General features: G+C 39.7%; 2 protein-coding genes across 3 annotated transcripts; one reads left to right on the top strand and one right to left on the bottom strand.

Annotated features, from left to right (window-relative positions):
* Positions 1-4,370: 4,370 nt before the first annotated feature.
* Positions 4,371-26,666, bottom strand: LOC143208534 (uncharacterized). Its single transcript, XM_076422993.1, has 14 exons — positions 25,205-26,666; positions 24,735-24,877; positions 24,486-24,662; positions 23,378-23,674; positions 22,586-22,703; positions 22,313-22,476; positions 21,464-21,703; positions 21,013-21,385; positions 20,794-20,944; positions 19,243-19,440; positions 18,996-19,138; positions 18,675-18,890; positions 17,623-17,961; positions 4,371-5,139 (listed from the first exon to the last, which is right to left on the bottom strand). The coding sequence occupies exons 1-14, from the start codon at positions 25,295-25,297 to the stop codon at positions 4,585-4,587; spliced, it is 3,207 nt and encodes a 1,068-aa protein (XP_076279108.1). The 5' UTR covers positions 25,298-26,666; the 3' UTR covers positions 4,371-4,584.
* Positions 10,681-16,749, top strand: LOC143208706 (uncharacterized). 2 transcript variants are annotated; one of them, XM_076423375.1, is made up of 3 exons: positions 10,681-10,904; positions 13,557-13,740; positions 16,240-16,749. In XM_076423375.1, exons 1-3 carry the CDS (start codon positions 10,779-10,781, stop codon positions 16,251-16,253), a joined length of 324 nt encoding a protein of 107 aa, XP_076279490.1. In that variant the 5' UTR covers positions 10,681-10,778; the 3' UTR covers positions 16,254-16,749. The 2 variants fall into 2 exon arrangements, with proteins under 2 accessions (XP_076279490.1, XP_076279482.1); XM_076423367.1 differs by having other exon boundaries at positions 10,707-10,904; positions 13,557-13,706.
* Positions 26,667-26,764: the final 98 nt, after the last annotated feature.

Here is a 26,764-nt window from a genome sequence, read left to right as displayed (position 1 = left end):
CAGGCCGGGGCTCGATTGCGCTGCAGTTTCTGCTTTCGCTGTAGTTTCTGCTTTCGCTGTAGTTTTTACCGCAGCCTCCTCTTTGAATGCTGCCGTAACCTTCACGTGGAGAACCGAAACGCGTAAATAACTTTGGAATTATATAATTTTCATTCCTGTCGATCTTCTCGTTCGTTTGCATTCCAGTGAGGTCTACTTGAAATTTTTAAGCAAAGTTTGAGACCAGCTTCATTCATTTATTATGTCGTCTGCTTTTCACTGTCTGTCTAGTATTCAGTGCTGAAGAATTTTTCTTCCCGTTTTAGTGCAATTATTTACGAGGTTCGTGCACAATTTCTGACGCATTTCGTGCGGTTATTTTCGACGGGAAACATGTAACAATTACCTATGTATATTTTAATACTGAGCTGCCTGGAAGTATATTTCAAATTTACATATTTTCTTCGAAGTTTTCAGTGCCCTTCCAATGCTCACTTATAATCAACGCGATAATAACGATTCGAAATAACGAACCATTTCTACAACTTTGATATTCTTATTTTAGAAATAGCAACCACGCTTCTTTAATTTAAGGAACTTTATCACGAATGCGTCAAATAATAAAGCAACAAAAAGAAATATAGAAAATTTGAATACAGCCTCGAGCGAAATAGAGCTCGAATGATTATTCCCTACGTATTTTATTCAACTAATACCGATGCGTATCTTCATTTGCAATTTCAACAGAGAAATCCACGATTTTCACGCAGTGCAATATTGCCAACGGCAAACAATGCCCAGCAAACACATAGAAAGCGTTCTAAAGGCTGTAAAAACACCATAAAAGGAAAACCCTCGATCGACGGGTATTGGGAAACGGTGGATCGCGTCGATCTCCTCTCGCATCGAATAATCCGATCGCGTGCGTCAATATTTTATTTATGTATGTAGATGGCAATACGGTCAGAAAATATTATTCCTTGAATATGGTGCTTCATTTTTGATCTTGTTCTATTCAATAAGAATCTGTTGACGTGTCTGTTCATGACATGTCAATTCTACTTCATATATAAATGCTACTGCAAGCTGAAAAATCAAGTGAACAGCTAACAATGTTGATAAATGTTTAAAATCGACTTTATCTTTATATTTATTCCTTTCTCACCTTATTTTTATCACGCTTATATTAACTTGCCGTGTTGTTGTATGCGTCAAATCTTGTAATCGAATTTTAAACCTCTTTCCTTAGACCAATCTTGCTGAAATTTTGTATACACATTTGCTTCCGATGACAATAACAGTAGAAAACAAAATATATAAAAAAAAACTGTTTAAAAACAACGCTTATATTAAAATGCACTAAAAGGGAGAAAATAATTTGTTTCCTGGTTCTCCATAAAATACCGAATTCAGTTAAATGATTAATCATATTTCTCCCCAAAATTTTTAGCAATTAGTTCAAAATTTTTTCTGTTATAAAATTAGTGTCATTTAAATAAATAAAAAAATTTAACGCTCCACACGCTTTTATTTTTGTAGTCACCAATGTCATGATTTTATTTAAATTTATATTAAATTTTTCTATGCATACCGACACTAATTTTATAACGGAAGAAATTTTGAACAAATTGCTTAAAATTTTGGGGAAATATATTATTAATCATTTAACTGGATTCGCGGTATTTTATGGAGAACCAGGGAAAAAATTATTTTCTCCATTTTACTGCATTTTAATATAAGCGTGGTTTTTAAAAAGTTTTTTTTATATATTCTTTGTGAATGAATTATTGTTGGAGAGAATGAGAACTGAACACAGTACGAATGTGAACATGACTGTACGGGTCTTGTTGACATTCTTCTTTATTTACTCTGTCAATCGCGAGGAAGAATCTTCCAGCTGAGCCCTTAGTCGCGAGACACCCCCGACAATTCCGTGGAACTGTATCGCCTGACGCATGGATTGCCCGTTCCATTTTGTTTCTACATTTTTTTTGTCGTGTTTTCGAGAACGGACGGTCGCGTCGCTATTATTTCACTATTTATCACGCCGCCGCGCGCCCCGGCGATTGATTTATACAGCGATGCCCGTGTATCGCGGCGAGCGATCTATATTTTCAATCTGTGGGAAAGGAAGTGCCGCGTGACGCGTCCTGCACGGATGTGCCATGCTTTTCACCAACGTTTTTTGCATGCTGTTGCTTGTACATAGTTCTTTCGACCGCGACGTTTTTCATTTTGATGAATTTGCAGCGATAGTAAATCGTCTTTATCGCGTGCGATTAGAGGAAGCTTTGAATGCGCGGGAAACGAACGGTGCGGAGGAGTTCTTGACATTGACAGTGCATAATTCATAGGCATTATGTTAAAAACAATTAATCTTTTTTTATCCTAATCTCCTCTACTGAATAATCTTCTATCGAGTTTCACATTCATTCGTGCATTTTTGATAAAGTTCTCCAACTCGAAACGAAGTTGCTCAAGATTCTCTTGATTATATCAGCGAAAGTTGCTCGAAAAATGGTTTAGAAAGGAATCCTATTTGGTCGCTTAGTTTTAAGGTGATTTAGTGCCAGTTCAAAGTATATCAAATTATAATAATTTAACAAATTTGGCGGCCCAACAACGACAGAAAATTGCATTCCCTGCGCGAACCGTTTCCATAAAATGAAACTAAAAGCAATTTCGTAAAGCCCTTTATGTGTTCCGAGTGAACAAAATTCCGCAATTTCATTGTAATAAATGCAGAACGCATGAAAATCGTAAAAGAACCGATAATTTGAAATTCTGACTACGACGCGCGTTTATCTTGAAAATCGACTTTCACGCGAAAAATATGTAAAATGGAGACGAGAGGTGGAAAGTTCTTTTGACTGAGGGCGTATCAAAATAACGAACGGCGGAATCGGCAGGATTCCTCGGCGGCCCGATTGAATGGATATTATTCGCGGGAGCGGCGCCGTCGAAGTTGAAACCCAGGGCGGTTTCGAACCGGTTCGTTCTGTAATTATTCAGTTTCGAACGGTAGTTCGACGTCCCGAAGTGAATGCATTATTCGGAGGTGATTCCGGCGTCGCCGCCGCTGCCGGCGGAAAACCGTGACGAAAGTTGATTTAATTACACAGTAATTGAGTGGCGGATGACGGGCGTGGCGCGGTGGTTCATCCAATTGCGACGATTAAGGGAATTGCCGGTGCGCGCGTGCAGCCCCGCGATGCTAACGCGTTCGAACGAGTGAACTCGAGTGACTTTTGCCTCTCGTTTTTTCGTTATTCCGCCGGTTTTGTTTTCCGGCCGACAGACCTTTTTTTCCACCCCTCAGAAAATTCTACCCGGCCGCGAATAAATTCGGACGTTTGTTTATTTCGCACACCGAGAGACAGGGGGGTGACGAGGGGGCAGAGAGAGAGAGAGAGGGGGGACAGAGAGTGCGCACATTACATCGGCGAGCAGGAAACGAGAAAGAAAGGAACGCAGTATTAAAGGGATCGTTCGGTGTTTTACTGCGGCTGGCTCGCACCCTGCCGACAATTCCCGCAATTGCGAATGGTAATTACGTCATTGTGGTCTCACGCACGTCCATTGATATAACACGGCCCCCGCCGGGCTGGTTTAACTTTAAAGCTGTTATCGTTTGATCAGCGCCGCGCTCCGAATCGAAATTTTGATACATTTTCACGGAAACTCGACTTCTTCGGATGAATGTTCGTTCGATTTCTTTAAGATTGGTGTGCAAATAATTTCTTTCCCCTTTTTTCCGAATTTAAGATTTCATTGCATAAATCAGGTACAAGATTATATCTCAAAGTAATCATCCTCATTTTCTGTAACCTTTCCCCACCTGGTGGGTAATCAGATAGGTCAAATCGGTGGGAACCAAAACTTCAATGCACCCACGGGATCCCGTATGATCCCGTATGATTTTAAAAAGACGTATATTTGAAATTATAATTGTTTCTAAAAAGACACAATAACCCCCTCCTGCAGACTGAACGTTAAAAACAAGACTAACTTGTCACATGATTGCAAAATAAGTTCTTAAATTCTTTTTTATCATGAATGCATAAAATGAATGGTTTCAGGAACTTTCTTTTGGTGGCTCGCAAAAATATTAGGTGTGCAAATAAGTTCTTTCCCCTTTTTTTCCGAATTTAAGATTTCATTGCATAAATCAGGTACAAGATTACATCTCAAAGTAATCACCCTCATTCTCTATAACCTTTACCCACCTGATGGGTAAATTATAAATTACATCCTTGAAGAACGACGGCTGCTTGCTGGTTTTGAAATCGTCGATACATTTTCGGATATCTTCTTCTGAGCTGAAGTGCTCCTCCATCAAGTGGTGTTGCAGTCCCCGAAAAAGATAATAGTCTGACGGGGGTCAGGTCGGGAGAGTATGCCGCATGTGGCAGGACTTCTCATCCCAACGCATAAATTGTGTCCCGCGTTCCTTTTGCAACGTGTGGCCGAGAATTGTCGTGCTGCAAAATCACGTCTCTTGTTCCTTGTCCAATAAATGGCCGTTGCTGTTCTAGCTGGTCGTATAAATTCATTAATTGATTTTGATAATATTCGGCAGTTATTGTCCTTCGAGGTAGAAGCAGTTCATAATGGATGACGCCTCGAAAATCCCACCACATAGACAGCAAAACTTCTTTGCAATACAAGTTGTTTTGCCACCGAAGTCGACGGTTCCCCAGGATTAACCCATGATTTCTGTCGTTTAGGATTGTCGTGTAAGACCCATTTTTCATCGCCAGTAACAATTTTGTGCAGGAAACTTTTCCTTTCATGCCGTGAAAGCAAGGCAGCAGAAATCTCGAGTCTGTTTTTCTTATTCATTGCGCTTAATTCATGTTGGACCCATTGCCCTAACTTCTGAATCTTACCCAATTGTTTCAGTCGGATAGATACTGTTCGTCTGGTGACTCCCAATCTTTCTGCCAATTCTTCTTGCGTATGGGTCGGATTTTCGTTGAGTAATTCCTCTAACTCACCGTAATCAAACTTTCTCGGTGCACCTGAATGATCGTCGTCTTCCAAATTAAAATTTCCGGCTTTAAATCTTCGGTACCACTTTTTGCATGTTCTGTAAGATACAGCGTACACTCCCAGTGCCGCACATACCATTTCAGCAGCTTCAACATCTGATTTCCTATGCTGGAATACAAAGAGTAAGCAGTGACGTAAATGATGCTTCTCGCACGCCATATTCTTTGAAATTGTTGCATAGGACTGGAAACTCTTACAGCGCTCATTACGACTCTTCTTGAAGCTAAAAGAACGCGCTTTCAAATGATGCCACAATCGGGAAGTAATTCGAATTCAGTCAGAAGTTATGATCGTAGAAAAAAAAGGGGAAGGAACTAATTTGCACACCTAATATAATCTTAAAATCGAAGTGAAACAGTTTTTCACTTCAATTGTTCGACATTTTCAGTAAAGATTGCCTTGCGCTATTCTTCATAGTTCACTAATTGTGCCAATGCGTGTGTTCCAATGGGTTCATCGAATAAACGACATATTTCACTTAATTAGATCTAATTGTCTGGATGGTACGTCGATAGCTCGTCGGAGGTAACGCGAGGAGGATGAACATTGACCTCGAATTCCGGAGAAACCGCGGGAGCTATCGTTTCACGCTCGAGGAGAGCAGTAGAATGGAGACTCATCTAGCCAGACGTACGGAATAAGGATCATACTCAGACAGGTAGAACAGAATAGGATCTGCACAGAGGAGCACAATAGAAATTGTCTGGCTCCAAGATTGTAGAATAAGCGCGTTACGATATTGAGCCGGTATGGTGCGTCAGTAGAATGGGTCTCTGTAACTCGTCGGACAGGGTGAACTATGGGCGTGAATGTAGTCAACGCTGGGACAAGGAGAAGTGTCTAGTGCGACAAGTGGAATGATGGTACTGAATCAAGCTGGGAGCGTAAATTTTATCGGAGTTTAGCCGAACAAGTTGAATCAGCATCGATCGCATTGGCGCACTCGCACGAGGTGATAATACAACGACTGACGAAATTACAGTCGTCTGAGCCAGACAGGCAGAAAAAGATGATACATATACTGTCAGACAGATGAAAAGGTTAGATTTGATGTGAAAGAAAGAGACTCACGTTCGTCCAGGGGATTCAATAGACTACTGTTTGTACGTATACGTTGTTTACACACATGGTTCAGTAAGTAGAATACGTAATGTCACGGACGAGACAAAGGATAACGAGTTTGCCGACGACAAACAAGTAGAATGCGGTCGTTCAACATCAAATAGATAAAAATAGAAGTCTGATGTAATTGGAGGAGTAGAATGACTGTCAGTTGGATTCGAGATAACCATTCATTCATGGTTAGCGAAGTAGAATACGTATTGTCTTCGGTCAGACAAAACGTAATGGATTGTTTAAAGACTCGGGAATGGAATGAAGCTCTGTGCGATCAGATTGATAAATCATCGAAGATTGGTACGATTGAAGAAGGGGTTTACTTGAACGTTGAAGATGTCTAAGTAGAATGGGGATACACATCGTGTTAAGGACTGGACTGATGTCTCAGTAGAGCCTTTTGAACTTTACTATACAGCCTCTTAAACCTGGGAGGCTAAATTGAATGCATAAGTTAAGAAACCTTCTAATTGTGTCAATCAGAGTTGGGCAAACGCTAGTCACAATTATGATTATTGACTAATAACTTCATAAGCTCTACAAAAGTGACTAATAATTAATGACTAAGTAAATACTTAAGCGTGACTATGAGTAATGACTACATAAGTATTTGAGCGTAATGACTAATGAATAATGACTAAATTTTTATTAAGGATGTATATTGAATACTGACTATAATGGCATAACTAATGACTAAATACGCAATAAGAATTTCACTATGACTAATGACTAAAAATGGTTATGAGCTAAAATAAGACATAATAATAACAAAAAAATATCCTATTAGTTTATAAACATATAAAATACAGATTACGACACGTTTGGTCACTGCAAATTCCGATATTGTTTAAGTATACATATTAATGTATGTTAATCGCACAATAGTGACATGATCATTTAAACTAACTAATGATTAATCATAACTAATAAGCAATAACTAACGATTACTTACAGCTGTGACTAACTAGTGCCATGTAGTCATGACTAACTAATCAAAAAGTTTTAACTAACATTTTTTATGTTTCTGCTAACAATCAATCAGACTATTAGTCATTTTTAATTATTAGTTGATTTTTGCCCAACTCTGGTGTCAATTACAATGTGCCACATGTTAGCTTCAGGCCGGTCTAACAGATTACTGAAAACATTCCAGATGACCGACTTGCCTTACCACATTGTCGGACGAATTAAACCATAAAACATAAAACAGTTATCACGTTAATCTAGCTGAATCCTGCCGGCTAATGACCCAGCAAGTGGAATATACTCCGTCACCGATCAGACAAAGCGGGGACCGTCAAATAGTTGATCGGACATCAAAGTTTCAATTGGAAATGTTTCCGGTAGACACTATAGTTGTGTCAATACCGTCAAAGGCGCGAATTATTCCGGAAAAACTCGCACTAAACGATTCAGCGTTCCGCAGCGCGGCAGGCGGACGGGTAAATCAATGGAATTTCGCGCGGTGCCCGCGTTTAATCGCGAGCGGCGCATGGCGCGTCGGTGGAGGGTGCATCGTGCATCATGCATTGGTTTGCCCTCGATGTTTGAACTGGCGAGCATGTGATTAAAAAGCCGCCATCAATTTCGGCTTTTTCAGACCGTGCCGATCCGGCCGGGAAGTCAAACGAATTTTCCATCGACGTCTCCTCTGCGAGAACGTTCGGTGATTTTCGAGCTTCGAGTCCGCGATATCCGCCTTCTCTTCCGTACTTTGCATTTTCCCGATCCCCCGCGGCGCGTAACTGAATTTCGAGCAGAGTTTAATAATCCCGGACTAGTTACATGCGCTCGCCGATGGAAATTTTCATTTCGCATCGAGCACGTTCACGCGAATTAAATTTACCCGCATCCTTTTTTTCGCGGATCCATTTCTACGAATCGTGGACGACGATCGAGAAGAGACGTTTTTCCATAACAATGTAAGACGCAATTATTTATACAGCTGCGTTTCATAAATTTCGATGTATATAACAGTTGAGGAACATTTCACTTTCATGGAGAAACGAAAAAATTGCGGTTACTCTGCGTCCATTTAAAAATATTTCCCGATCTTCAGCGGCGTTGGACGCGGCGGATCGCCTGCAAATCAGGCAGCTTCGGTCTCGGAAGAACAAAAGAGGATTTTGTATTGAGCATTAAATTTCACAAATTTCTGCTTCCGCGAGAGAACCGACGGTGAAACAAGGTACAAGACAATGGAAAGTATCTCGATCGTGGAGAACAGGGGGATGGAGAAGAGCGCGAGGGGAGGGCGGCTGGGAAACCACGACAGGTTCCTTCGAATCGAAATTCCACGGACCGACGGAAAATTATTGGTAAAATCTATCGACTGGTTGGACGCAGCGAGGCGGGGTGAGGCGAGGCGAGACGAAGCGAGGCAAACTGCCGCTAATCACCGGCCGAAATCTCGATTTAATGGGCGGGGGTGGTTTCGGTGCACACGGTGCGGAACGACCGGCCCCAACAAAAACGTCGTCTGGTTCGGCCGCATGCATCGCGACGATAAATGCCAACCCGCTCCGCTGCATACACTCCGTTACGTTTTATGCAAAATAGCCGAGCCGGGCCGCGACGCCACGGATTTATCGATGAACCAGCGCGTGCAGCCACATAGATGCACGGGGCTTCCGCGACCCTGTCTTCGTACTATTCGTACTCCTGCATCCCAGTTTGCTTAAACGTATTGTCTCGGCCGTATCAGCTAGATCCTCTCGAAATTCCGCGAACGGATCAACTAGCTAAACACGTGGAGAACGCCGTTATAAACAGGGACCAAAAATTACAGTCGTTATAAAATTTTCTACGACAACAATCATTAATAACAAGTTGATTATTATTGGAATTTGAGATAATGTACACAAAATATGAAAAAAAAATCCGAAGAACAAAATTATTAAAAAATATCGAGTTTTATACTTTTTGGTTACAAATAACAGTTGTTAGTGTCCAAAAAATTTGATCTTTCTCGATAACTGTTATCGATGAAGAAAAACTGTTTCGATTGCTCAAAACAGTTATCGATGATCGAATTTCTTTTCACTTGTTCATAATAATTATCGATGAGACAATTCATTCTGGTTGCTTATTCATCGAGTTGTCTGCTCTTTTTCGGATGGAGCTAGCCTGTGAAATTCGTTGAGAAGGTTTCGTACAATAAGAAGAATCAACAGACCATAAGAACAACACAAAATCTGTTTGTTTGTCACATTAAATTTTGATTATAGCAATTAATTCTCCGAATAAAAAATTTATGAAATAATTGATTATGTACCATTTGAAAGTAGTACTATTTAATAATAACTATTACAAATATCCTTCGTTAATAATTGTTATCAGCGATCGAAATGAACTTCCCTCATTAATAATTGTTATGAGTAGACTGCGGATCTTTATGCATTTATAGCAAAATTGAGAAGTTGAAGATCAAAATTGTTGAAAAATTTTAAAAATTGTGGATGTCAATATAGAATTTCTCTCCTCTATTATAAAATCATTAAAGAAAGAAATAACATTCAATTTAGTTTCTATTTTTTACAATCGATGCAAACAATTTTTATTTTGCATAAAGATCCGCAGTCTAGGTATGAGCGATCGAAATAAATTTCTCTCATCGAATAACTGTTATGAGCGATCGAAATAAATTTCTCTCATTGATAACTGTTATGAGCGATCGAAATAAATTTCTTTCATTGATAACCGTTATAAGTGATCGAAATGAATTTCTCTCAACGATAACATTTACCAACAAGAGAAAAAATATATTCGGTTACTTATAAATTATTATATTAGTAACCAATACGATTTTAGTCGATGAAATCTTGTTATTCTATGCCTTTTTTCTTTTTGGTTATAACAATTATGATCCCTGCTTATAAACATTTAAGCAACCATTCGGATTCGCCAACTGTCCCTACCACAAAAGAGTCCTCAATCCCCCACGGTTCCCTACCAATCACCCCTAAATCACCAAAAAAATATTCAAACTCGAAGCCGCAGAAGTCCCTTTCAATGTACCCCAGCTCCAGAAGTACTTTGTACTTCGCCTAAGCTTCTTCAGGTTCGCCGCAGTCTCACCATGTGGAGACACCTATTCTTCGTAGGTTCCACACACACAGACCAGACAAAAACCAAACAACCAAACATTTTTATTTCCTGAAAACTTCAATTTGTCCACTGAGCCAAATCGTCGCACTGAATCCAAGGGGGGCAGATGTGTAACAAGAACCTTTAGTAACTTCGTGAATTTGATGAATTGCGAAAGTAACTTGTCAAGGAGTGTAGTTCGAATGTTCTAGAGTCGAATGAAAATATTTTTAAAAATCGATCTTGTCTGACCCATCAGGGTAGCCCCTTAAGCGGATCGCCGTCGAAGTCACCGAGGCGCCAAAAGCCTGTTCGACCCGGAGTTTGGTCTCGGGGCTTCGGAAAAAGTCAATTTCGCGGTACAACCGGCTAAAAGGAATTGACAGGTTCATCGGGGGATGATTGCGCGGATCCACCCCCTTGTTTGAGGGGGTCCGGCCGAGGCCACAGCATTTTTACGAGGCGCGGAGGCAACAGCGTGCGGAAGGAAGCGGACCTAACCGAGCGCCACCCCATCATATTGATCTCGCAGCCGGCTGCTCAACATGGCGCCGGGGGTGGCGTTCACGATCGGACTGGTCCTCGTCGTCGGACACCTACAGCTGGGGCCGGGAATCCTCGCCAAGACCTTCACATTCCCCGAGTACCCGTACAAGGAGACCACCAGGAATGTAAGTTCGCAGACATTTCTACACCGTAATCACGCACCGCGACTCTATTCGCCCCTGGTAGAGGTTATGTCAACCCGTAGCCTTTCCGGGGCACTATTTTACGACACCGGGATGCTGCAGAAACCATCCAACACCAATTCCGCAGTACAAATAAAAACTCTATCTCTTTATCTATTCGAAATCGCTTCAGAATCTATCTGCTCGAATATCATCCCCTTGTGAGTTTAATATCAGCAATGTTAGGGGTATGAGCTATGGTGGAGGCTATTGGTGCATCGTAGTATAGTGCAGTTCTGAATATTTTTCATTTGCCGATTGGAGGGGTAGAGATTCTTGTGCTAGCTAAGAATTGGATGCATGGCTAGGGGATGCTGTAGAGATTCATTGCTGTATGAATAATTTTTGTGACAGTTTTAAAGTGGACTTGTGTTTAGGAGACATGAAATTGCAGTTAACTGTGGGGTGTTGCAGAGGTTTATTACCTTCGATTCATTCTCGTTAAAATACAAAAGATTTTTATTACACCTATGAAGTGATTTTATGATTGGGGGATGCTTCAGTTTAGTAAGAATTACAGTTATATCTGCAGGAGTACTATAAAGATTTGTAGCTTTCGATTAGTTGCTGTACGATGTTGGATTGCGGTTATTTCTGCAAGAATATTATTAAGATGTGGAGCCCTCGATTCATGGCGGTTTAAATACAAAAGATTTTTGTGTAATAAAGTAGATTTCTGTGTAAGGGATGCTGGGTTGTATGCGGCTTTGTATGGTATATTTGTAGCTCTCGACTCATTGAAATTGAGATATAAAAGATTTCCATGCCAGATACAAAGTGGATTTAAGCTTAGGAGCTATTGAACAGCAAGGATCTTTGTTGGGGAAGTTGTACAGATTTACTGGTTGCAGTTAATTGAAATTGAAATATAAAAGACTTTTATGACACCCCCGAAGTGGATTTCTGTTTAGAGGTGGTTACGTTGTTGGTGGCTCTGCGATGACGGTTTATTGCTTTTGATCCATTGAAATCAAAATACAAAAGATTTCTGCTGCACCTAGCCATTTAGGATATTGCGATGCAGCTTGCTTCCCAGGGGTGTTACAGAGATTTGCTGCTTGTGATCGTTTGTTCGTGATGTTTCCCATTCAGAGTTGTCTCAAAATTCCAATTAATGTCGTGGAATTTTCATAAAGCATTTAACGAAATTAAAATTTGAATATTCTACTCTAGCGTAAGAATTCATTATCCCCGAATCTCCGATGGCATAATGGTTCCGAGTCGTCACAGGCGAAATTGTTGATCTAAGACGTTCGTGTTAACTGCTCAGCTTGGAACTTCCGATCGAATCTGCCTAAAATCTGTGAGGGATAAAGGACGGATTGCGTAGAAAGGATTTTCTCCCAGGACATGAGCTTAGCGTCCCCATGGGGGTAGAATCCTGTAACCGGGTGGTGCCATGGTTTCGCCAAAGGGGTGAAATCGATTTGGCATTAACCCCGAAGACAGGCAAAGTGCTCGAGGGCGTGCTTCGCTACGGTATCGCTTCTGCTGATACGCTGATTCTCCGCGAAAACCGATGGGACGTGCCAGCGAGCATGTCCTTGGTACAAGGATCACTCGAGAGCCGCGCGGAATCGATTGCGCTAACTTCTGTAGGAGGGCACTTGATGGAATCCGGAGCGTGCAAACATTCGTTTCTTCGTCACTTGTTGCACTAATGCGAGCCTGGCGAACACCGGACAGCCACGGGAAACGGACGGTATTCGGTCAAACACGATTCCGAGCACTCTAGTTACACAATTAGAAACTTTTCGCGACGATTAAACCATTCACATCTACACGAACTCATATCTTCGTAGACCGTTTTGTAAAGGACAAAATCAGTCAAATATTTCTTTCCTTTATGCGGCGATTCCATCAGCTAAAAATTAAACAGATACGTGAATCACTCTTAGATATATTGGGATAGGATGAAATGCTTCAGACAAAAGTTGTTGTAGTCTTTTTTATATGGAACCACATATTTGTGAACTACTACGTTTGTAGCCCTTCTCGAGGCAATCTCAACAATACACTCTTTCAAGAAGGGTTCACGGAGGGCTACAATGTGTGGTACCATTTCAAAAATCCAAGTTCGCCTTCAAACAACTTCAGAAGTTATTCAGGAGGCTCGTCTTAGGTGACTCTTCCTATATTATTAATTTTTAGACTTCTCCCTTTATTTTACATCTTCGGGTGAAGATAAATTGCTACCCGAGATTTTAAGGTCACCAAAGCGTTCCCAGCAAACTCATTTCCGAGGAAGGAAGGTCTTCAAATTTAATAACAATGCCGCCATGATCCCCTTTGCTTCACGGTATAAAGATTAATCGGAAAGTTGTGCTGATATTATTAAACTTGCCGGGAATACCAGCATTACTGTCCGGGCTATAGCACGAAGTCCATTTGTAATACAGAGGGTAGATGAGTCTTGAAAGAAAATTGAACGCGGTACCAATCATAGAACTGGCTGGGACACTAATTGGAGTTAATAATCTCCGGGAGACTCGGAGAAATTGTTGAAATTGTATCCCGCTGCTGCTGTGTCCCCGACAAATATTCTTGCTTGCGTTGAACCTTGTTGTTTAACTGAAATGTTATAATTTCCTGCAGGAACTTCTCTTTAGGCAATTCGAGCAGGCTTGCGAGGAGAGTGGCGCTTGCAAGATGCATCCGCCGGAGAGGAGCGACATCGCGAAGACCAGGTGTATCCGAGAGTGCGTTTCGCCGTCCTGTTACAAGGAGATTTACCTGTTCGACCAGGTAATCAGGACTTATGCTGCGCATCGCCGTATACGTAAGCGTAATCCCCGGAAAAGAGGAATTACTTGAAAATGATCGTCGTAAAATTCACCCATAAAAATCACATGGCAGTCAGCACGTTAAGTAGATTAGATAAAATGAACTAAAGTAGAGTTGTCTAACAGGATCTGTTTATGGAGGAAATTCGGTAGCTATTCTCCTAATTTTCTGGAGAGACTCTATACCGATTCGCAACTTCGGTAGAATAATTTCGAAAGTTAATTACACGTTACGACGGAATTCTTGAACTCTAATCGAAACTTTTAGCTGGTCACGCCAGCGAAACCGCATCTAATTGGACAAGTAGAACGAGGATAGTACGCGTCAGACTAGAAGCATAAATTCCGTACCTAGTCGGACGAGTAGACACAGCCTCGTATGTATGCTGAAGTAACTGCAGTCGGAGTTGGTAAATAGTCAGACGGCCAGAATCTGGGTCGCCTGTGGCAGTAGAATGAGCTCCGCACCTTGTCGGACAAATAACTCTGGGTCCTTATCTTTTGTTTGAAACTTTTCATTCAGGTCGCAAATTCGCCCGACCCTGCGCTGTCTATCCTCTGCCACTTACGGTTTTTATTTACTGCGTTTAATTAAAAAATTGTATGTGGCAAGCGCTGCATAGAATAAAATATAAAATTAACTCTTGTATTCATCGAATTTCCTTAGAAATTACACCTAACGTTTGTACCTCGAATATCTCTGTTGTTCTCAAAGGTACATCAATTGTCTTCAGGACACAGAAGTCTTATTCAATGAAAAATAATAATAATAATATTCAATTATAAAAGTCAATAATAAAACAATCGGGCCTGCACTGCATTTTTCCCACGTTTACAGTAAACTGTTATCATATCATACCTTTTAACCATTAAGACATAGGGTTGACTATAAGGGTTGAATAATCTAAGCTGATCACGCTTCGTGGTCCACCCTGTATAATAGTTATGAATTCCCATTTTGCTATACAGAAAGGAGCATAACTGATTCCACACACTTTAAATCAGAACAACTTTTTTATGAATGGACCAAACGACTTCAATTTCTCTGTAAGGCTAGAAAAATTAGTTTAGTAAATGATGTGTAAAAAATATGTTGAAAAAATGCATTTGAACGGAATTGTGAAGAACAACAGTAAAAATTGATTTTTACACCTTTTTTAGCTGGGCCAATAACGAAAATTCAAAGGATGTGTTTTGTCAACTGGTATAAATTATATACGCTCGGAAAATTTCATTGAAATTAGTTAATTGGTTTGCGAATTATAAACGATCAAAAGTGTTAAAAAAAGCAATTTTTCAAGATTTTCAGCCTTTTTACCACTTTTGATCGTTTATAATTCGTAAACCAATTAACCAATTTCAATGGAATTTTCACAACGTATATAATTTGTACCAGTTGACAAAACACATTTTTTAAATTTTCGTTATTGGGCCAGCTAAAAAAGTTGTAAAACTGAATTTTTAGTATTGTTTTTCACAATTCCGACCAAATGCATTTTTTCAACTTATTTATTAGACGTCATCTACTAAAGTAATTCTTCTAGTCCATTCATATAAAAGTAACTCTGATTTAAAGTGTGTAGAATCAGTTATGCTCCTTACTGTATATTAATCAATTTCAGAGTTCAATATTTTTACGTTGAAAATAGAGCAGAAAATTTTCTGAATTCGTCTTACAATTAGAGTAAACTACCGTTCATAAGTGTTCAGGCACTCCTCTTTTTATGTATTATTGGTACAGAATTACGTTTACCAAAAAACATTAGAATAAAAATGAAATACTCTTATCTAAAATGCAGTTCAATTATACAGGGTGTTTCGTTTATCTGATAACGGAAATATCTTGTAACGCACTGAAGTTACGAAAAAAATTTGTTAACAAAAATTGTTCGGTAAATTGTTTGGAAAAATTTATCACATGTCCCAAGCCTAATAGTTAACGAGATATTGTATCCAAAGAAGAAAGAAAATTGTTTCGATAATATCTCGTTAACTATTAGGTTTAGGACATATGAAGGTCAGTACTATTATACTCAGACTTTGATACTATATCGATCTATGGTATAAAAAATAGGACATTCCATTTAAAAAACTTAATTTGACTTTGAAATCCCCCTCCCCACTATTCTAGTCCAAAAAAAATTAGACTATATGATTGTACCCTTCATACCGAACAATTTTTATTATTAACAATGTTTTTCCGTAACTTCAGTGCGTCACAAGATATTTACGTTATCAGATAAACGAAACACCCTGTATAGACACCCATTATATCGAATTAGTTTTACTACATTTTAGTTTTTTATTTGTTTTTCACACTTCTCCTGAGATTTTATATGATTTATGCTCTTATTGAGAGTGCCTAAACACTTATGAGCGGTAGTGTATATCCGATCGTGTGAATGTATCGTATGTGCGATTATGTGAACGCTAGAGACCACCCGCGATTTCGCTGGAAAGAATCGAATAAACTGGACACGTTGGTTTGGTTCTAGCTGGAAGAAGGTGAGATCGACGTGAGATTAAACTCGTTCAAGGGTTGCTTCATGCAGCGCAATGGTCGACCGCGGAAGTAAGAGAGAGAAAGAGAGGAAGAGGGAAAAAGAGGTGAAGCCAAAGAAAAAGGAAAATGGACGGGGAAGAAAATATCGAGACGAGGCCCCGGGAACGATTCCAAGCCGCCAACACGAACCTCCGAACGCCGAAAACCGGCGCAACCCACGCGACCACTACGTCCAGAACAGTTCCATGATGACAATTTTTAGGGGACGATGCCGTCCCGCCAGCGATTAGAACCGAGGGAACCGGATTAGCATAACCAGAAAACGCTATATACTATATTATATATTTCAGGATCACAGACAACCAAGCGCACGCGTTCACACACGCGGACGAATTAAATTCGTCCTGGATAATCTTTTTCTACTTTTTGTACGCACGTATTTGCCATGTTGAAGTAATGTTACGAACAATGTTGCACGGATGAAATAAACTGTTGAGAGAAACACCTGCCTCCAGTTTGTCGATGCATCATACTTTTTGCCTATCCTTTCTACAACTAATTATATTAGATGATTGCATAAGTTCGTCCCCGACTTGAAAATAAAATTCAATGGTTACATTTGAAAGATTGGTTACAGATTCGGTTCAAGATGGTTTAAATTAAAATTAAAAAATGGTTGAATTTTATACAATTAGAAAAGAATGGTGACTATATGTATAATTGATTAATAAAGTAGTATTCTTTAAAATCTAACCATTGAATTTTATTTTCAAATCGGGCACGAACTTATGCAATCATCTAATACTACTTGACCATTCAAATTCAAATTTATTTTTCTATGTACTATTATGTGTTAACTTTGTTTTGTCTACGATTCTTCCAGTCTGTCCTTTGAATTGTGACAGCTAAAAATAATTTTTCTAACGTAACAAAGTTCAAATTCACAGAAGCAAGAAAAAAGAACGAATAAAAATTACGAATTCATCAAGATTTTCATGAGTTACAATGAGATTGTTGATGAACAGTCTGCAAGCCTAACACGTTCGCCACTGTAACAATAATGCTCAACAATTCCAGTCTTCATTGACATCTTTCAATTTGGGAACATTCAAAATTTCAATAGTTTGTTAATTTTAGTACTTCATCAATTTAATCCACGTATTAACAGCATTACAAATCTATATTGCCCCAAGCAATTAATTCTTGGGTTAAACCGGGTTCCAGTTCCATCCAACAGTTCAAAATCAATTACCGGTGACTATAGTTGATTACAGTGGCAAACACGTTACTGGTCACCTAGGCTTTTGATTAATATAGACCAAGTATCGATCACATCGCTTTGAATAATTACTTTAGTTGTCTGAAAATCACTCACCGCATATCGGAGAGTGTGCAGCGAAGCATCAGCCTTGTCCTTTACACTGTCCACGTACTTCAGGATAAGGTCCCAGGTGTCCTCGAATGGTGTCCTGCCAAGGGATAGTTCGGTCCAAGGTCCTCCGTCGTTGCAGTATCTTTTCCGAAAGCGGAGCCAGGTCGAAACGAAGTTCAGAAAATGGCTGGATACGTAACCAGACCTTAGCGTGGATGTTACGAGATTGTAGTTGCTCATCAGGGTGCACAGGTGATATAACAAGGGCTCTGCGTGTTTGTGGCAGAACCTGAGCACACTCTCGAGACACTGGTACACGATATCTCTTTGTATTGAATCGCTCTATCATAAAAATGAATAAATTAGACTGCGAATCTGCAGAAATTCCTACTTTTATCAATTAAAATTTCTTTAAAAACTCCTAGTCAACATATAAAAATGATTTCACTGAACAATAAAAGATTACTGTATTTCAAACAGTGAAAAAACCATTTTTCAAAGAAAAATTTCTTTAAAAACCACAGGAGATTTGAAAACAAATAAATTAGAACTATCAGAACGTATCAAAGTGATCTATTATCAATTTCTTCAAGCACGATAAAAATTTTTGTTACTTTCATATAGGAAATTTGAAAATAAATAAATTAGAACTATAAATAAAAGATTACTGTATTTCAAACAGTGAAAAGAACCATTTTTCAAAGAAAAATTTCTTTAAACCACAAAAGATTTGAAGATAAATAAATTAGAACTATGAGAACGTATCGAAGTGATCGATTATCAATTTCTTCAACCACGATCAAAAATTTTTGTTACTTTGATATAGGAAATTTGAAAATAATAAATTAGAACTATCAGAACGGGGGGATCAAAGTGATCTATTATCAATTTCTTCCACCACGATCAAAAATTTTTATGACTTTCATATAGGAAATTAGAAACGAGACGCTTCAAAAGCTCGATAGGTCGAACGTCAGCGCATCCTTTCGCGGCATAATTTTTAATTTAACCGGGAAAGAAGAAGGATCGCTTCCACACAATAGGAGGCTACTAACTATCCCGTGAACGATCCAAAGAGTCTCGTAGAGATTGATCACTCCTCTCGCCCCGTTGCTCGCGACTCCGTCGAGCCTGACAGGCGATCCATCAATATTTCGAGTGAAAAGTTCCAGCGCGAGTTGCATCCCATTGATGGCGAAGTGGACAGATTTTCTCGTATTTAACAGCAAATCGGCCAAGCTCTGCACGTCAATCGTCAACGGCTTATCGCGCTGTAGAGGGTCGATGACAAAAAGAGAATAAACATAGAATAAACGAGAGACAGAACAGTGCAACGAGAAAATTTAATATTTATGAAACCACGTGCACGCGCTCACCTGGAACGTCAATTTCTCATGAGAGTGGACAATGAACGCGAGCAGCTTCAGACACGCCGCTGACAATTCCGGGGTCTCCTCGGAGAATCCTTGCGCCAGCAATTCCTCCAAGAAGTTCGGCGTTCGGACGTATTTCTCGAGAACTGCAATTCGAAGAGAATCGTTGTCGGTGATGCTGTCCTTTCTTACCCTTTCTTTCGTTCGTTCTGCGGGTCGCTCCCGTGAATGAAATCCGTGGAACATCTACTTGTAAATGGCTTGGACGTCGCGGACGTGACCAGCAAGACGTACGACTGCATTATTGCTAGCGTCCTCAGTACCAGGCTCGAGTCCCGCCTCAGTATGATGCTCGTCAGACAGTCCGCGCAGCGATTCTTTATGCTCGAGGACACCCGATCGGGAATGAAAATGTTCGCCAGCTCCAGGACGGCCTTGATCTGCTCGTCTGCGGCGAGGCAAATATTTAATTCAAGGGAAACGATGAGGTTCTGCACTCTGGCCGATCGATATTTTTCTGTGAAGACCGCTATGTTTCTTCAGCAACTTCTTTCAGTTACTTTCTTAAGGGGGTAGACTCGTTTTTCTCGATAATACAAAGATGGGGTTTCTCAGTAGTCGAAAAAGATAGATAAAAGATCGATGTAGGCCGCGATAATTTGCATTTTTCGGCAGCGCATTATTCGCAAGCAATTAATAACAAATAATTCAATGTAGCTATTTTCATAAAGCTGCGATTGCTACATGCTTCCGAATAACGCAAATTACGCCTCGTAAACGAAAAAATAATACTTTTGACAGTGGCGGCTCAAGTCAAGTGGAAGCCCCAAGCGGTAAAAATGTTGGGGTCCTCAAACTCAAGTTAGAAATAAAAGTTGCAAGTTCGCGAATACGTCTTATGAAGGGGGTAGACACCTTTTTCCAGGATTGCAAGAGTGCGGGATTCGGCTTCTCATTACTCGATAATATTATACAAAGATGGGATTTTTCACTAGTCAAACTGCTAGATAAAAGATCGATCTAGGGCACTATCTGCCCCAAAAATCGTATTTTTCGGCAGTATATAATTGCGCATGTAGCTATGAAAATAGCCGAATAACGCAAATTACGACTCGTAAACGAAAAAATAGGACTTTTGAGGGCGATCGCGGCCTAGATTGATCTTTTATCTAGCGCTTTTGACTACTGAAAAACCCCGTCTTCGCATTATCGAGAAATGAGATGAAAACGAGTCTACTCCCTTAAGCTTAATTGCAATGTTTCATGTTCTATAAAAATATCACAAAATTATTGAGTAGATCCTTTGGATACTATTGCGCTGTTCGATATTTTCAGAATTCAATTTTATGTGAAAATGTCCGAATGAACTTCTAATATGCACATTGTGTACAATGTGTGTATTAGATGATTGCATAAGTTTGTGTCCGATTTTCATAGATATCGCAAACAACGGAGTGTAAAGAAAAATGATATAGTCACCATTCTTTTCTAATTGTAGAATTTCTACAAGTCACCATTGTACAATTTTTTACATTTTAAAAGAATGGTGACTATACAATTGATTAATTAAACTTTATACGTATCTAATTTATTCTTTAAAAACCATTGATTCTTTGAAACCATTCTTTGAAAACCATCTGATACATATCGTGAGAAGTAATCCTTTTTCAAAATCATGTAGAGCGTTACTCAAATGTTTTGCCAGGTGTATCGGACCCGAGTAGACTTCTATTAAACAATGTGTAACAACAGATCGCTCGAACGCTTTTCCAATCCTCTCGAACGATGTCCGATTATCTACCTTTATCAGGTGTGTAAGTGGAGAGAAGGTTGGGCAGCATGTGCCAAACAATTTCGCCGATGCCGTCCGCGCCATTACCGCGCATCATCTGCCGAATGCCTTCCATCGCCAGGCCGATGATCTTGTCAGAGTAGCCGGTCTGTACAACAAGCTGTTCGCGCAAGAATAACTGTGAGTCACGGCGCATCAACTGTGAAATCTGATGAAAGGGAATAGTACCAGTAAATAGTGTCTAACGACACTGTCGCAGTCCAGAGTGAGCAAAGGTCTGATGTCCCCGTCGGACTCCACCAGCCAGAGGTCCATCGTCTTGCTCCGCAAATCTTTAGGCACCTCGGGACACTTGAGACAGTAACGAAGCAGGTCGATGTGGTGGGTATAGCACTCGTGCAGTTTCGAGAATTGCAACGAGGCCGCCAATCGTTTCACAGCGTTGCCATAATCTTGCTCGGAGTTCGGCGAGCCATGATACACTGATCCCACGGCGAACAGAAACCATAGAAGCTTGAGGTCCCGTGATGATAGCGTCTGCTCGGACTTCGAGAGATTCAGGATTCTGACGATGAGAGATCTCAGACAGATCATGTCGTGCCTGAAAGACGAAGACTAAGTGGTCAGTTTGCGAAGTTAATAATGTGTTGCTGGATTGCGTTTAGAGGAGGAGCGTTACTCTCTGGTCCCGTGGAAATGATAATAAATTAGCGTCATCAGGGCGGTCGCGCTGTTTTCTCGATGAGCCAGAACATCGTTCCACCGTTGACGGTCCTTTGGCAAGTCGAGCAGCCCACGGTGCACTAAATCGTTGAAGGCGGAAGCGCTGTCGGGCCACTGGCCAATCGACAGTGATTTAGAGGCGAGAGTCGCTATGACACGCGACAGCAACACGCAAGTGCCTCGACGGAGATTTTCCCTAGAGCCAGGGGAGACCAGAGACATTAGACGAAGTGGCTTTGCGCAGAGAACCTTAAGAATGGTGCTCGAAGAACAAACACTTATGGCTCAAACGTAGCTTAATTGATCTCGAAAATAAATTTCATTTCTAAAATCTAGAACAGGCAGTTCCAATGAGTAGCTCCGAGGCTATTCGAGGCACCTTCCCCGCTTAGGTTCTTCCCCCACTCCTTTAGACTTCATCGTTATAATGTATAGTAGTGGGAAGCTCCCACCACGAGAGCCGCGTGCCACGCGATACATAACCCACGACGCGATGCACACGCATACATTGTAAAGAGGTTCGATGGTGGGGGACCTTGCAGTTATCGGAGGGGAATAGGTTGGAACTGCCTGATCTTGAAACTAGAGAATCCAAAGACTTATTGTCTGAAACCTTAATCTAAACAGCAAAGCAATAAACGGTACGGGACCGAGGGACTAATACAATCAGCATCGCGTTGATGAAGCCAGCAACGTTCCAAGGGGATGGTTCGGAGTCTCCTCCGCTGGTTTGCCGAGTCTCTAAAGGAAAATTCCAGAACCGAGGTCTCATCAATTACAGTACGGCTTGTGGCGCGGGACTTACGAGAGTCTGGTGGTCGAAAGCAAGAATCGCTTCAGGTATCCGTTGGCGGTCAAGTGGTTCGACAAGTTGTCGTGGTTGCACTCGGGCAGCTTGTAAAGGCTGTTCAGGCTAACGACAAGGTTCCTGTGGAATTTCGTCCTGTCCGTTTCGTTCGTCTGACCGTCCTACCGAGCCGGAAATAAAAGGGCCTTTGAACGCTTGTAATTAAATATGTCGCGATCGTGCACCGTGCTCCGATACCCCTCCCCCCGAGTAACGTAATACCAGACTCACTCTCAGGTAGGGTATCAGCGTGTTCATCGTCGCCGAGTAGACAGACTTCGTCAGATCCGCCCGGTGCTGTTGAATTTTATCGAACATTCCCGCGCTCTCGTTCACCGCTAAGCACAGCCTAGCAGAAACGGTTTTCCCCGTCTAAAAGCGTTTCCGATCAACCCACCGGGTGACCCGCTCGAAACGGATCTACTTTTGCCTCCACCGACCCGTAATTCTTCGAGACATTTATACTGATTTTATACTTTTTTATAGTGGACCCCGAATTAATTTATATACAGGGTATTTCACCTAACTTGACCACCTTGAATATCTTTGTTGTTTTTAAAGATACGTCAAATGTCTGAGGACAAAGTTGAATGGTAAAATGGGGTTCATACGATACCAAAAAATTTTTGTTTTTATGTAATTTTTTAGGAGATATGAAGGTCACCTCCATTTTTTTAAATGGAATGAGATATGTTTTAATACATCAGTCGATGCAGCTGAACATTCGTTATAAAAAAAGTACTAGTTTGGCATACCTGCCCTAGAGGATTAAAATTTGTGATGCATTAGCTGAATTTAGTGCCAAAGTCGTGAATAATTCAGTACGAATCTGATACTCTTATCCGTTTCGAATGGACGACCCTATATACTGAAGAAAAATTCCGAATAATAAATTTCTGTATCGATTTTGTGATTTCTACACGGAGTCTATTTGGTTAAAGCGATGAATTTGACGATTAAAATTATTTTTGGTTAGTGTTCGAAGATCGTTTTTGGAAAACGGTGTAAAAGTTTTATAGTTACCGGGTACCGGAAGCGCAAACAGCGCACAACGCATCCGCAGCAAGCGAGATCGAGGCTTCGTCGTCGCTGTACTCGACGATCTCTTTCATTAAGTCAAGAGCTTTGTGGCAGAGTTCGAACGCGACATCCTCCCACTCATCCTTCATGTCCGTGTGTTCGAGAACGATATTGAGCAACGCGACTACGGAGAATTTTAACCTCGGATCCGGCGAGTCCTCCAAGATCAAAGATTTCAGAAGGCTGAGGATTTGTCGCGGTACGCAAACCGTCTCAAAGTCCACGTGAAATTCCACGGCTCTGTGTAACCATAGTTGAAAAACACAATGCCTCGCGAGAATTCACAGTAGAAAATTCTTGCGTTGTTATACCAACAATGAGTAAAATCCACCGTAAAAAAATAAGAGAGATACAACTGAATATAGCAAGAATAAACCAGAAATCGCAAAACATTTTTGATTACTGAAATCTGTGTCGAAAGACTCACTTATTTTGCGAGTCATTCTATATGTATATTGTAACAATTTGCAGCTAGCTATTTACAACTTTATTATTATATTATACAGCTTTTTTATTATATTATATTTATTATATATTATGTTAAACATTTATTATTATATAACTTTATTATTATATTATGTTATACATATATGTAATGATTAAAAAAGCAATTTTTTGCAATTATTTTTGCAATTTTTTTAATGTTATGATACGTTTCCAAATTCGCCTTGAAATCCTCTAACAGATAGGCGTAAAAAGATTATATGTTTATTTGCAAAATATTCAAGGTGACCTTGAAAAGACATTAAAAAAAAGAGTTGACAAACAATTTTTTATAATCACGTTAAAACTCTCTTGAAACCATGCAAAAGCTGATAAAAACATTTTCGATTGAACTGCTAATAATAGAGTAATCTCTACTGATCACGATTCGTGGTTCACCCGGTATATTTATAGATTACTGTTTTAGTTCTGAATTATTATGTAGAAATTCGGAATATTTTATGAATACAACAAGATGATAAATATTGATCTCGAAGAAGTGGAAACCAAAATATATAAAAAAATAAATTATAGTACAGTTTCATTTATTGTTAAACAGCTTGGTTACCTGTTCAGTATATCGTAAATAACCGAAACCAATTTTTCCATCAGTTGATTTTCCTTGCATCGAGATTTTGAAACGCAAATTGCAACTTTCAGTATCGCATCTACGGCATCCATTGCCACATGACTCTCATAAAACGTTCGATATACGATCACCATACTCAAAAAATCGAGAATCATTCTATTAATGATTTTGAAAATAATTAAAAGCTTCTTTGGACACGGGTATTTTATAAATTGTAAGAAAACATACGGGAGGAGACGATCACTGGGTGTATGAAGAATCTCGAATATAGAAGAGAGCACATCGAACTTAATAAGTTTTGAAAGAACCGCCTCGTTGCTCACAGCGCCATCAACTTTGAAAAGGTTAACTACCCGCTCGATGCACACAACCTGTAAGAAAGTATCTCTTATTTCTATCCTAATTTGCTCATTCTTCTTCAATTTATCTTAATTACCCTCCAGAATCCACATTGTCTGATAATATTTCATAATATATCCTTTCATAAAAGTATGATAAAAAATTCAATGTACTTTTGTGGGTACATTCTGGCAACAATCATACCTTCTTTTCGTACGAATTAAAATTAAACATACCTTTCAATACGAATTAAAATTTTTACACGAATATTAAATTGTAATTTCATTTTGCAATAAAGTGTACGAATATATTCAATGGCGAGTAACCTAATCTTTTATTATAAAAAAGTAATATCATACCTGTACGTCCTCGTTATTCAGCATTAGCCTCTTCTTTATGGTTACAAACATAATATCGAAGTCGTCGGCATTTATTTGAAACAACGGCTCCATTTTCTCGAAATATTTTGATCCCACGCACTTTTCTTCTTGCACACCTCACAGTACGAAGTACGACTAACATGCTGTTTAAAAAGTACTACGTAAGTCGTTCCGTGACCATGGGCATGCGCAGATATTCCGCGCGAGTAAACGAAACTTTTGAACGGCAATAGAATCGTCGCTCAGTAGTACAGCAATTTTATAGTAAATCAAATACTAATTCTATAATAAATGGACTGCAGATCTTTATGCAAAATAAAAAATATTCGCTTTGATTGCAGGACACAAAAGCCGGATAAAAATTGTATTCTTTTAATCATCTTATTAAGATGAAACTCGACTCTACTGCTTATAATGGATCAGCTCCTACATCACCTTTAACATGGACAAGATCCTACATCATCTTTAGCCTGGATACCGACAAGATATGTTGCCAGCAGTATAGCACTGATGATCATCTAATGTAATTGCCCGTACCTCCATGTACAGCAGCATTACACTAGAAGTCTGACGGTGTGCCGAGTCTCTCCGAACTAGTCAACATTCGTGTTACAAATGTTTAGAATGTAATATACATTAGTTATGTACACGTACAATATACAAACACTTTATGTATGAATTTACAATATGAATAAATAAAGACTATATATCAAAAAGAATATCTGCGTATTATATTTATTGAACCACCAATTTTTCCCGAACGTCCCACTTGTAGAGTGATAATATTGACTTCCGCAAAAGAGTACTTGTCATTGAGTTACTATAATGATTTGAAATTGTAAAATAGCAAAACTTTGGAAAACAACAATATTCCACCGTCTGACTTGTTGTTGAGTTGCACTACTGAATTTCGTGCCACCTCCTTGTATATCATGTTCGCCTAATACAAATCCAATTTTTTGAGATTTTCGGAAATTTCCGACTGTCTAGCCTGCCGTTGATTAGTACTACTGAATTTTCGAAAATTTTCGGCCGTCTGACTTGTCGTTGACTTGTACTACTGAAATTCAGGATACCTCCTTGGATATCATGTTCTCCTAATACAAATTTCAATTTCCGAGGTTTTCGAAAATTTTCGGCCGTCTGGCCTGCCGTTGATTTGTACTACTGAATTTTCGAAAATTTTCGGCCGTCTGGATTGTCGTTGGGTTGTACTGCTGAATTTCGTGCCACCTCCTTCGATATCATGTTCTCCTAATACAAAACTCTATTTTCGAGATTTTTTTGAAATTTTCGAAGAATTTTGACCATCTGGCTTGTCGTTGAGTTGCACTACTGAATTTTGTGCCACCTCCTTCGCTATCATGTTCTCCTTATACAAAACTCAATTCTCAAGGTTTTTAAATATTTTCAAAAAATCTCGAACTTTGTATTAGGAGAACATGATAGCGACGAAGATGGCACGAAAATTCAGTAGTACAACTCAACAATTCGGACGTTCGGGAAAAATTGGTGGTTGAATAAATATATACGTAGTCA

Source organism: Lasioglossum baleicum, chromosome 1 (assembly GCF_051020765.1).
Source record: "Lasioglossum baleicum chromosome 1, iyLasBale1, whole genome shotgun sequence".
Classification (NCBI taxonomy): domain Eukaryota; kingdom Metazoa; phylum Arthropoda; class Insecta; order Hymenoptera; family Halictidae; genus Lasioglossum; species Lasioglossum baleicum.
Note: the sequence above shows the minus strand (reverse complement) of the source record. Positions and strands in the feature narration are given on the sequence as shown.

Excerpts from the sequence above, each read along its gene's own strand:
- LOC143208706 (XM_076423367.1), top strand. The coding sequence starts at position 10,779 with ATGGCGCCGGGGGTGGCGTTCACGATCGGACTGGTCCTCGTCGTCGGA. Across the intron at positions 10,905-13,556 it reads ACAAGGAGACCACCAGGAAT|GAACTTCTCTTTAGGCAATT; the intron begins GTAAGTTCGCAG and ends AATTTCCTGCAG. Across the intron at positions 13,707-16,239 it reads AGATTTACCTGTTCGACCAG|CTGGAAGAAGGTGAGATCGA; the intron begins GTAATCAGGACT and ends GTTTGGTTCTAG.
- LOC143208534 (XM_076422993.1), bottom strand. The coding sequence starts at position 25,297 with ATGGAGCCGTTGTTTCAAATAAATGCCGACGACTTCGATATTATGTTT. Across the intron at positions 18,891-18,995 it reads ATGAGAAATTGACGTTCCAG|CGCGATAAGCCGTTGACGAT; the intron begins GTGAGCGCGTGC and ends GACCCTCTACAG. Across the intron at positions 17,962-18,674 it reads TTTGGATCGTTCACGGGATA|AGCGATTCAATACAAAGAGA; the intron begins GTTAGTAGCCTC and ends TTTTTATGATAG.